This window comes from Diplotaxodon limnothrissa, linkage group LG18 (assembly GCF_057381915.1).
Source record: "Diplotaxodon limnothrissa isolate DT_005_m linkage group LG18, D_limnothrissa_male_GT1.1, whole genome shotgun sequence".
Classification (NCBI taxonomy): domain Eukaryota; kingdom Metazoa; phylum Chordata; class Actinopteri; order Cichliformes; family Cichlidae; genus Diplotaxodon; species Diplotaxodon limnothrissa.
In genome coordinates this window covers 17,987,348-17,999,657 of record NC_140613.1, presented here as the reverse complement: position 1 = coordinate 17,999,657, position 12,310 = coordinate 17,987,348, and the positions used below count along the sequence as shown (strand labels likewise).

At 43.7% G+C, this 12,310-nt stretch overlaps 1 protein-coding gene across 3 annotated transcripts in view; it reads right to left on the bottom strand.

The window, feature by feature from the left end:
• The window catches only part of LOC146613402 (zinc finger protein 521-like), an 88,496-nt gene that overhangs the window by 15,992 nt on the left and 60,194 nt on the right, over window positions 1–12,310 (bottom strand). For all 3 annotated transcript variants that reach the window (XM_085378269.1, XM_085378271.1, XM_085378270.1), the window contains one exon: window positions 873–1,004. In XM_085378269.1, the coding sequence (XP_085234395.1) occupies window positions 873–1,004 (132 nt within the window). The remainder of the gene's footprint in view (window positions 1–872; window positions 1,005–12,310) is intronic.

The following is a 12,310-nucleotide window of genomic DNA, read 5'->3' as shown; positions in this document are numbered from 1 at the left end:
GATAAGGCCAAAACAGCAATGAGAGAAGTGGAGCAGACTAGAGGGAGGGGAGTGGAGAGAAAGAAGGAAAAGGAAGAAGGAGCGGCGATGTGAGGGGGATCTGGAGTTAAAAAAAAAGATGTGAAAACAACTTTGAGCAACGCGCAAAATGGGAACTAATGATGTTAATTGATGTAACAAGTGAAGGAGAGACAAATTAGTTTTTGTGCAATGGGTGGATGGGGGGTTACAGGAAGCACAAGAGGGGGAAATGAGCTGAGGACCAAAAAAGTGTTAGGAAGAGTAAAGAGCTGAGATGGGAGAAAGAGTGAAGAGCTGAAGTTAACGACTTTGCAGATTTCATTATAGAGATAGTTAACCCTGTTGACACTGAAGGAGGGCGCTATCCTCTCAGGAGGAGTCCGGTCCTTCCACCTCCACGCACAGAGACAGATGAGATCATTACAGCTATCAGCACCACTGCCATCCACAATTAGCACATCTCCTTTTCTTTCCCCACTCCTCAATCCCCCATCTCCCCTCAGCTCACACTGCCTTCCCCCCTGCTCTCTTTCTTTCTCCCCCTCTCACCTCATGACACTTCTTTGGCCTTGATTTGGAGGCAATTTGACTAAATAAAAATCCACATGCAGCAAACTGCTCTTAGCTTTAGCTGGCCTGCTTGATCGACCTTTCCCAACTCATTTAGAACCCATTTGCCTTCAAAGCGAAAAAGAAAAAACATGCAAAGAAGCTTTGTTGAAAATGTAACTGTGTTAGAAAAGTTAACATAAAAAAAACTTTTAATTTATAATCTTTCCATGTGTTCACTGGGCTGATACTGCACGATACACACACGCTTGCATGCACACAAACACATGCACAATACGCACCTGTAAAGCAGACCGGGCACTTGAAGGTTCCACCCATGCCCTCAAAGCTGTGCTCAATCAGGTGGCATTGAAGCTTCGCTGGTGAGTCAAATGACTGACTGCAGAGCTTGCATTCATGGTTCAATCCTTCCTCTGTAGAGAAGAAACAACAAAAAAAAGAAAATACGCAGAAAACCATAAGAGGCGGAAGAAGCAGAGCATGAATGGCTGAGGAGTTGCAGAGATCTCACTTTGCCCTGGTCCTTTTTTCCCTCTTCCCTTTTAACATGAAATTTAAATGTAACAAATTTATAGGAACACTCTTGTGTCTGTGATTTTCATGACTCAAACAGGAAAAAAAAATATTGTGTGATCTGCTCCCATCAGGCATAAATTGGATGACCAGCTGGGGTCCTAATAGCTCAGACGAGGGCTTGCACTTTGAACATGGCGAGTGTCATCTTTTTTTCCCTTTTCTTTTCATCAACTTACATAAAAATAAATCTGCAAAGTCTAAATGGAGGAGGAAAGAGTCATATGTGCTTCGCAGACTGCGAATCAAAAATAAATCAACAATAGTCAAACAGTGCATGTCAAACGGTGCAGAGGGTCATTATCAGTTTTTCAAGGACAAAATCCCCCCCCAAATAACTGAAAAAATGCTTCTCAAACCTTACTTATATGTCCCTGATCTCGGCTCTCATCAACTCGTATAAACCCAACTCTCCTTTACAGCACGCTCACTTGCACGACAGATTATCTTCTTTGCTTTAAAAATACCCAAATGTCTATATCAACATTTGACTACCTCAACCACAGCCAATGATAGCTTAAATAAATGTCATCGTGGTAGACCTGCACATTTCTTTGCAGCACAACAATCTGCTGACTCAGACTTTTAGAGAACTGCCCATCTCCAGTGTGTCAATAAAAGGCCTATGCACTCTGCCAGACTAGTGCTCGATCAAACTCTTGCTACTGTACGGCAAAGGGGCGGGGGTGCATACCTCTGGGACTCAGCCATGGTTTATCCCCAGGTCTCTGCAGCCCAGTGCTCACCGCATAGACCCTGGGTGCCAGAAGCATGTATACATAATCCACCTAAACAGCTGTGCAGAGCTTGATTCCTGGTGGGTCCAGGTAGAGGGTTAGTTGAACATGCTTTAGGCAAATTTGGCAAACAAGTAATCTGAAAAGCAAAGCTTTCCAAGAATATGGTCACCTTGGCCACCACATTTTAAGCTATACTGGGCAATTATTTCTAAAATATTAGAGAATGAAAAAAAAAGCCTTAGCTCTAAAATGTTTTTCTGAATTTCTTAAAGCTGAAACTAGACATAAAAATAGGCAGTATCGCAGTGTTTGCACTCATCGACTGATACTGACAAATAGAGACAACTGTGACCCAATAACCCCAATATTCTGGAAAAAAAAGGAATGAAAACATCTCCTACAGTGTCAGGCTCTTTGCAGTACACTGCAGTTTTTACTATAACACATTTTTTCCATTTTTTTTTCTTCTTAATCTTCTTTCATCATGCATATCCTTTAATATGATGTCTGAAACCTAAAAAAACCCAAATTAGTTGTGCATCAGCACAAGCTCACAGACAACATTCCTGTATGTCTGTCTCACAAAAGGTAAAAGCTGATCAAAGCAGCTCATGGTAGTTTGAAAGGGAAAGAGTTGATGCTGTGTTCTGCAATCATGCATTTGACAGATGAGATACTCTGTAGCCTACATGTGCATCTGAGTGTAGCAGCAGGCATCAGCGAAAGAGGGGAAGGGGAGGGGGTGTTTGCCACGAGCGCATCCACGCAGCCGTGCAAGAGGATCACTGTCCTCTTTGATCACCATTCAGTGTGCTTATCTGTGTGACGGTGTACACTAAGGTCAACCTTGCTGCAGCGTGCACAGATCTGTTCTTCTGCCATATGTGCAGCCCTCATTTGACCCTAGTGCACAATGCGGTCCCTTTGGAGACCTGGCCTGCTTCATTATGCATATAACTCTGCACCTGCCTGACTGACCTTGCATGTGTGCATGTGTGTGACTGTGTCTGTGAGCAGGTGCATCAGGTGAAAATGACAGATATAAATGAAACAGAATGTTCCCAATTTAAAGAATACAGGAGCAATTTTGTTTTTTTCTTACTGTTAGCAAATCCATGCCTTAGAATGATTTCTCTACAGGCACTTTATGTGGCCACAATGCTCACAAGGCTTTTGGCCACAAAGCTACTTATACTTGTGGAGTCAAAGTATTAATTTTCACATGATTTGTCAACATTAAGATGACGCCACTGTTGATATATAATATCTTTTAGTGTTGAGGATATGCGACTGAGAGGGAAAACGAGGTTTAAGTGAGGGCCTATCACAAGCAAATTCTGCTCCGTTAGCACCTCTAATGTAGCCTGTTTAGGGCTGGGTTTGTATTCAGCAGTGTAACAGGGGTTGAATCAGGCTGGCAGCTTGTTTCTTAGTGAGAGCCAAGGGAGGAAGTCGGCTTGCTCGCCCCTATAGCTGCCTCATTGGGCTGAGGTCACTTCCTGTTGCTCCCCCAGCCCTTCTCTTGGGCTGCCCAATCAGCATGGCCCTGCGTGAGCCCCCACCCCTCTCTATCCACCGAGCAGACTCTGGATATAGTTACAGGGCCACAGGGGACTGTCAGCCCTCTCTCTCTATCCTCATCTCTCTCCCTTTCCCTCCTCCCACTCTCTGTTTCAGAGTCTCCCGGGTGTTCTCCACTGCCACCACCCTGTCCCTCCGCACTCCTAAGAAAATCCTTTAGATGAGAACTGCTCCTGTGTCTGCTCCCTCTAAGCATCCCTGACACCAGCAAAGTAAGCCCATCTGCATATCCACAGGGCCTTGCGTTCCTGTGGCTCATGGTTTATGTATTTCACAGCTCCTTAAAACACAAACGCCTAATATCTCTCCCATGTGGAGGACAGGAGAGGGGGAGAGGAAAAAACTATTCTCAAAAAGAATGGTCTTTATTTCTCTGTGCTGTTTACTTTTTTCCCTTTTTTTTGTATCCAGGCTGAAGTTCATGTGCCGTTGAAGGTTGTTTGGGACGCTGGGGCTTGCAGGTCTCGCTTCCATAGTTTAGTGAACTCTTTATGTAACAGCGACACAGCTGCAGCATATTGAATTTTGTAAGGCAGCGGTAAAAGCGCCTGCGATTCTGATAGATGTTTTATTGTGCTTAAGAGTACAAACGCACAGCCGTCAGCTGACAGTGACTGAAACCGATGTAACTAAAAGGCGCTCTAACTTTCTGACAATAATGTGTAATTAAGTATATCGCAGGGCATTGCTTAATTAAAAACTCTCCCTCAGCTTATTCCGTTCCAACGCCACCGCTTCCCTCACCACCACTGCCCCTTTCTCCCTTTAAACAATTCTGCCGAGGAGCAGTGAGAATGCGAAGGGAATTCAGGACCACTTTCAGCGTTTGACTTTGGACAAGAAAAATCTGATACTTAGATCTGCGCTCTTCTCTGGGGCATAATGAACAGTTCTCTGAAGCTCAGGCTCACAGGGGCCCGTGTTTCTCGTGTCGCCAAAGCAGATGATATTAACGGCATCAATCAAGGCACTTCTGCGCTGAAAGTAATGAGCAAACAACTGGGGGAACAAATTGGGAATATTTAGTGGTTGTTTTAAACAAGATACAGGCACAACAACCATAGTAATCACAGGGAATGCGTGAAGAATGCGTGTGTGTGTGTGTGTGGGGGGGGGTCGATTTATAACTAACAGGTCAGTGCTGAGTTTCTAAGCTGCCAAACCTAGCCATAAAAACAGAAATGCCTTTTTTTACATTTATTTTCAGAACAATCTTGTTTATGAGGAATTTCACCTTTAGCAAGAGTTTGGTTTCTATTCCACCATCTGTCTCCTGCTATTCAGCCACATATTGGAGTTATATGTTAATAATCCAAGAAGATTCGGTTTTCAGCGGACTCACTGCTGTATATACAACCCACCATGGGATTGTGGATGGTAGCAGAGTAGACAGCTTCAGGCCTGTAAACAGTAGGTGGGTTTACTTCTCTCTTCTCTCCGCGGGAACTATCCATTAACAGATAATGGGAGGAAAATCAGAGTGATTAAGGCCCAGGGAATTATGGGTGAATACAAATTGACTCCACCTCTGTGTGGTGCGCTCTCTTGAGGTGGAGGCACTGCTCATAAGGAATAAACTCATTTCAGAAGTATTGCTACACCCATTAGGGCCTGGTGAATGCAGCATGTGGGGGTAGGGAGGTTGTAGGTGGGAACGCAAAGGGATGGACTCCCCCTGGACTGAAGCTGATTGGAGAACTGCCCGGGGGGAACAGCACTAATATCTATCTCCTGCCTCCACAGTTTTAGAAGGACAGAGTCAATCAAGTGCAAAATGTTTGAGATTCAAGTATAAGATTTTACTCAGGCATTGTAAAATCCCCCCAACCCCTCCACACACTCCATCAAAGACCTAATGCATTACACAAACAGTGATGGTAATGTGTTTGAGCTAGCTAATGGAATCGAGATACTGGAGAACTTACTACAATACAAAATGAAAGGTGTTGGTACTGTAGTAAGACCTGCATGGAAAAGATATAGCCTGTGTCTGCAAGAAAGAAGTAAAAAAAAAAAAAAGATAAGCTGAGCCCCCATGTCAGGGTCCCAACGCTGGAGCGCGGCTGATGCTGCTTTCCAACCTCCAGAGGGAGAATGAGAGGTGAAGTGAGATTGTTGGCTGTGACATGTCAGGCAGTGGTGACGCCCTCGCACAGCGAGAGCAAAGGATTCTGGGGGAACATGACTCTCGGAGAATGTCAGCTCTGATGCATGGCAGCTCGTTGGAGGTGCTAATCAGAGCAGGGCTAGGCTCCTGCTAGGATCAGCCACTCTGCGCCTACATTAACCGCTTCACAGCTCCCTTGGCTACCACGCCAGAGGTAGAAACACCAAACTGGCAGGTTTTTGTGTCGAGATAAACATGCGTAACGCTTGAATGGGTGTTACAAAAGGTTTAGCCGACTAGAACACCTTTTGGGTTTTACAAAACAAGAGGGATGCAAGCATAAGGACTTTTCTCCTTCTCCATAAGCACAACGAGCAGACATTTTTAGTTGAGCTATTTGCTCCGATTCCCTACACATGTATATAGCAATGCTCAGATTTTTATATATGTAAATAAAAATGTAATATATATATAGAAAAAGGCTATAATTAACAGTCATTACTGAATTATTAAGGACACCGCTTCGCTATGAATTACTACAATACATTAAACCATTTTCTACTAGAATACCTGAGGCCAGTTATGCAAAAGAGTCTGTGTGCCACTGACTACATGAACGCCAGTATTTGTGCAGAGCCTTCTGTGCTTTGTTTTATGTTTAATGACTCACCTTTATGACAACTTGACTACATAACTACATAAAAGAAAAATTGGACGGAAATTATGCAGACCTGTTGCCTCTCATCCAGGAATATATATATTATATATATATATATATATATTTCAAATAAGTCCAGATATCTTGGAATATCTGGTGTAGTGGCCAGAACACTGTCTATTTTTCAGTTTTTGTGCTTACAGATAATTTTAGATTTGAAACAGTGAATTGAATGTTTCACTCTTCAGTCTGCCAAAGGGAGAGTAGCTGGTAAAACCAGATGAAGCTGGCGTTTCAGCAGGATTTGGATCTGCAGTACCGTTTGAAGAATGCGCTGCCATTTTGTGTTTCCACGCTACCTGCAATTCTCGCAGCTAAAGCCCGCAATGGCTAAAACTCGGTCAAATGAACAGTGTGCAGGTCACGGAGACAGAACAGAAGAAGAAAGAAAAGGGAGAAATCCACAACAACAAAGGCAAGAGGCGAATACTTGTTAACGAATGATATGTAGGCGCTGCAGCTGCAGGCAGGTACGGAGGTCCATTGGGGACAAACAGTGCAGGCTGCTGAGATGGATTGCATGGAGTGCCGGACCCCCTGCAGCCACACAAACACCATTCTACACTGAAATGCTCTAATTTACTCTATACGTGCCTATTCTAAACTGCTGGGCTTTTTTTCTTGTTAGAAGGAAACAAAGGTCAAGTGACTATGCCCTGACTTTCCAAGGATCTTGTACTCTATGAAAGTTGCTTCGCAAAGTGAGGGAAATTTTTTTTACAAAGAAGAACAGAAACACAACAGCGAGGAAAGTAAAAGTAACGTAAAAGAGCAAAAAATAAATACATGAGATGTGAATACAGACCAGACTCTCTTTCAGGTCTCGACAGAGTGAGTGGCCTGAATGTAAAAAGTTCATTATGGACACATGACCGGCTTTTTTTGGTAGCCTCACTGTGGCATTGTCGCGCCGAGGTTTGTGGGTTTATGGGGTTTGAGGTCCGCACAATGGAGGAGGGAAGGAGAGCGTTGAGCAGAGGCCCCATGGCTGGGCTCGCGGCATGGAACACTGTACAATTAGCCAGCCTCTGCGTTCTGCCGGCTTATAATTATCAGCGCTTGCCTTAATTGACTCCCTTAGCCTGCTGCAGAGGGACCCCCCCCCCACACCCCTTTCCCCCCTGCTCGATGGAGGCCGCCAAGCGCCACGCCAGGCTCTCCAAAGTCATTTAGAAAAGCGCTCATATTTTCGACACAAAAAAGGGGGAACATTTGGTGAGAGAGAATTCATCATCAGGTGTCTAGAGGTTTTCCTTAATAGAAAAGCTGAGTCCCACTGAGTGCGCTCCATGTAGCGGCCAGCCACGCATGCTCAGGACCAGCAAGCCGCCATTCGCAGCGGGCCACAAGACATTAACATAATTTTATATAACACAGGCACCCGCACTGGAAATTTAATACATCTCAGCAAATACGAGACAGCCGTTTTGCATAATTTTTTTCCCCCTCATTCTCCACCTAGCTTTCTCTCTCCCTTCTAGCTCTATCTGTCCTCCTTCCATGTCTCTCTTCCGTCTCGTCTTCCCTCTCTCTTGCTGCCACTCTCCTTTTCCCCCACCCCCCCTGCACAACCACCCCATGGTGCTGCTCTCACTAGGAGAGGGGAAGTTCATTACCTCAGCTAAATCAGAATTAGTCCCTTCATTTTGACGGGGCGAACTTCATTAGAAAGGCCCTTCCTTAATCCAGCAGGGAGAACTGATGAATCTACATGGGGGCAATAATTTGCTTCATGCAGCACATTCAGCCACTTCCTCCACACTATCTCTCCCTTCTTTTTTCGCCGTGTTTCTGGCTTTATGTACTTTGGTCACATTTTTATTAGATCTACAAACAAAAAAAAAACAACAATGAAAAAAAGCAGAAAGGAAAACACCTGCATATAATTAACTAATAGTGGTGGAGATGGTGTAAAGAATGAGTTATGCTGTTTGGAATGTCCTGTCTCCCCAACAGACTTCTGGGTCTCTGGAGCAGCCACGGCTGACTTGGCTGACACTCAAATACAGACTGAGTGAGTACAGCCAAAAGCAGGCTTGGTCTGTGGGCCTGAGGTAACTGCTAAAGATGATTTTTAATGCCATGATTATGCTCCAGAGTTTTAGGATATACAAATCTTTCACGAGCATGTGATTAGAGGAAATAAAAAAAGAGAGCTGTAGAAGTATAAATATTTGCTGTTATGAAAGTGAGACTCCATCTGTCCTTTATTTTTGGTTTTCTTTTCCAAAAACCTGCACAGTTTTAAGAAGGATTTCAAAAGAGATAGGCTTCAAAAGTTGTCCAGATCCTTACAACAAACTAGAGGGCGAAGAGACGTGAATCGGGACAGACAGCCCCTGACTGCCATACCACAGCGCCTGGTGTCAAACAGATGTGCAGCTTGGCAGCTATGCTCCCCAGAAAACAGAGAGCCCATGGATTCCAGGGTGGTGCTGGAGTCTTGTTGCCCTCCCCCTTCCCCCTTCCCCCATCCTCCATCAGCCCCAACTCCCTCACACTGTGCCCCTGCAGTCGCCCTCCCTCATCACCTCCACACAGGGGTCCCCTGACTGGTAATCTCGTCCCTCGAATGTGAAATCTCCGACAGTGCTGCCCCGCACTTTTACCCCCTACCTCCACGGCTGATGGGTAAATTGGAATGGCGCACCCTGCTGGTGCAGAGAGCTCTGAACAGACAGCAGTACACTCACGCTGAGGCACCCCTCGCACGCTCCGTCTAATATAGTGGACATGCACACGCTCTCCAAGCTGCAATATCCATGCACAGACACATAAGAGTCTCACGCTCACAAAGCTTTAGGTAAATAAAAAAAGAAAACAAAAAAAAGCCTCATAAAGATACACACATCGAGATGCAACCTAGGTGTGCCATGCATGATGCGTTCACCCTCATCTGCATAAAGATTGAATGTATGATAAATAAACGGAGAACTCCATAGTCAATATATGTACAAATTTAACCCTTTACAGCCGATCGGAGCGGGCACGCTCTGTTTTGCGTAACTATTTTTAAATCCCGGTAGCTCTGCAACCAAGTAAGCTAGCGCAATAATTTTTTTTGCATATGAAACCGGAGGAGTTGTACTTACATCTTATGCCATCAGCTTGTCCTAGGTCACAGTTTCCTTCCACATATAGCTTTGCAAAAACTGCATAAAAATCACTTGCAGCAACAAAAACATGATATTCCAGAAACACGCTTCGCCGATCCATCAGCTGTTTGTAACACTTCCTACGTCCATCAGCGCGAACTATCACATGACCGCATGACCTGCCCGAAACCGGAAGTGACGTCATTTTGCGGAAATGTAGTTTTTTTACGATCGGGGCCTTATGAGCTTGTGTTTTACTTGTTATGTGTTTTAAAAAGTTATGTTTGACTTTATGACTTTCTGTGTCGTTTCTGGGATGCTTAAGACTCATATTGCACTGCTGGAAATAGTTTATTTTGATGCATATGCTGTTATTTTGCAAATTTGCACTATAATATTTATTTTCGTTTTTCCTGCAGTATATAAAAATTGGTGTATTTCAAAAATAAAACTATGAAGACACTCAAAATAAATTTCCTGTGGTGGGAAACTAGTTTGTGTAACTTTTTTGTATTTACAGTTTTGAGGGATAAGCCTCTTAAATTTCTCTAACTAGAAATATATGTTAAAAAAACAAAAACGATTTTCAATTTTTTTGTAGTTTATTGCACTTTTTTGCAATTTATGTAATTACTATGCACCTAATGCAGACATATTATTAAAGTTTGGGCTATAATGGTTGTATTGATGTATAGCAACTTGAAATGCTCCCAAAAATGGCTCCACAGCATGTAAAAATATAATATAAGCTCTGGCGAACTTGGTTCTATGGTAGGTCTTAAAGGGTTAAATGCGCATCATCTGAAATGGCTCAGCTTGGGTCCTCTTACAGACACTGCATCTGACTTCTGTTACCATGGGGTCTCTATAATGTGCACAATGTAGGACAGAACACACATAACAGATAAACAGCATAAACCGCAGAGTAAATGTGCACATTGCTAGGCTCCCAGTGCGTACGATAAGCATAGCCAACTTGGTGTTTTCCGTAAGCGTACTGTAAAACATTAATAAATAGTAACAGGATAGAGGTTATTTGTTATAAAATGCAGTCGGGAATCAGAGTAAAATTTCCCACGGGGCTTGTTTAGCTGTCCAAGGCTCCCACTCTCATCTATCTGTCTATTATCTGTCTATCACTTGGTGCTCTGAAACATGTGTGGACGGTTGAGTCCACCCTCAAATCACAGGGACATCCTAAATAGTCAGTGGGACCTGAAGGGGCTAAAGATCACTGCAGCAGAAGCCACAGAGGCCTTCCTGTCAAAGGCAGTGCTTTCAGGGGGCCAGGGGTGAGGGGAAGCCAGAGGGAGCGAGCCAGAGACATGACATACATTTCATTACACTTAAACCAACTGTGGGTTCAACTCAGAGCCCTGGATTTCCAATGGCGTCTCAAAGGATGGAGTAAGTGGAGGTGTAAGAGAATGGTTTTTACAAAGAACACAATGGGTAGGTGGACAAAGGCAGGCAGCTGGACTAATTGCTTGGGGCCTTGCAGGAATATTTTTCTAAGTACTTCTGTTTAAAGCTCAATTTAGTGGCTTATGTCATGCATCTGCGAACGAAAACGGTATTTAGGATTCATATTTGTTAATGCATTTGCAATTTATCCTTTAATATTTAAATGCTTTCTGTTGTACAGTGCTTGTTTGACATTAAGGTGGCATCAAAAGCATCCGCTCTCCACCCTTGTTTTCTGTTTTCATTGCTCTCTGAAGGCTCGGTTTAATTTCTGCCCCTTAAAAGCAACCTTAGATGGGTTCGGGGCAGAAGAGGAGAGGAGAAAAACGTACTTATTCCAGCGATGACGAGAGCAGTCTTTTCAGCGAGAGCTCTCCGATCCTCGTAGAGAATACTTGTCCATTAAGACTGTCAGAGGATGCTCTCAGAAATGAGAATCCATATCTCTGGAGAGGACAGCAGGGAGCATGCTCAGATAGGGGTTAAAGGAAAACGAGCAGGATGGGCGTCCTGTAAAAAAGGCCAGTGTGGCCTAACGCTTATGGCGTCGTCACATGCAAGCACTGTAAATACATGCAAGCACTGTAAATACATGCTTGTAGTCACAGCTGCTTCATTATGGAAAATATAATTTGCAGTCTAACCTACTTTGTTTTACAAAGAAATGTCTATTTAAAATTCCTTAGAGTATCATTATAATGGCGATAGAATTACAAAACACTATTATTATTGCTCGCTTGGGGGGAGCCCCCACTCATTAAGCTTCTAAGATGTCGTGGGTTTTGATTATTCTATCAGCGTCATGCTCTTATTATAGTGACAAACTCCTGCTATTTTGTTGCCAATCTCCTTCCAGCTGTCATATCTTTTGAAAGATCAGAAAACCCTTCAAACGCACTCGTGATATATCTTCAGATTCACCAGACGTTGCTTGATTCCCCCATTGAATTTGCAGGATTAACTTGAGGAAGAAACGTCTCATATTTCTTAACTGGTTGCTATGTCTGACATCAGAGTGTATGAGATTCTAGCATACTGGTATTGTCCAGGGGAGGTAACCCTCACTCTAACCGTCAGCGCTTCACCAAGTGGGACAGAGATGATTAAAACACACCATGGCTGTGACTGACAGACTCCCCACTGCTTCCAGAAGATGACATGTCTCCAAGTCACACAGAAAAGCAACTCCTCTAATTTTAACTCTGACTATAACACCAACCCCCTCTGTCAAAATCCACAAAAACAGCCATGCTGAGATTCTTAACCACAATAAAAGTGATAACAACTAAACAGAGAAATAAGTTTAAAAACAACAATGGGGAGGGAGGAGACAAAAGGGCTGAGAAGGCGCCATTTCCCTCTGGTGCACACAAACAGCAGGAACCTGTGAGCTTGTGACAACACCTTCAAACATTTCTGTTACTTTCACAGAAATATCTGA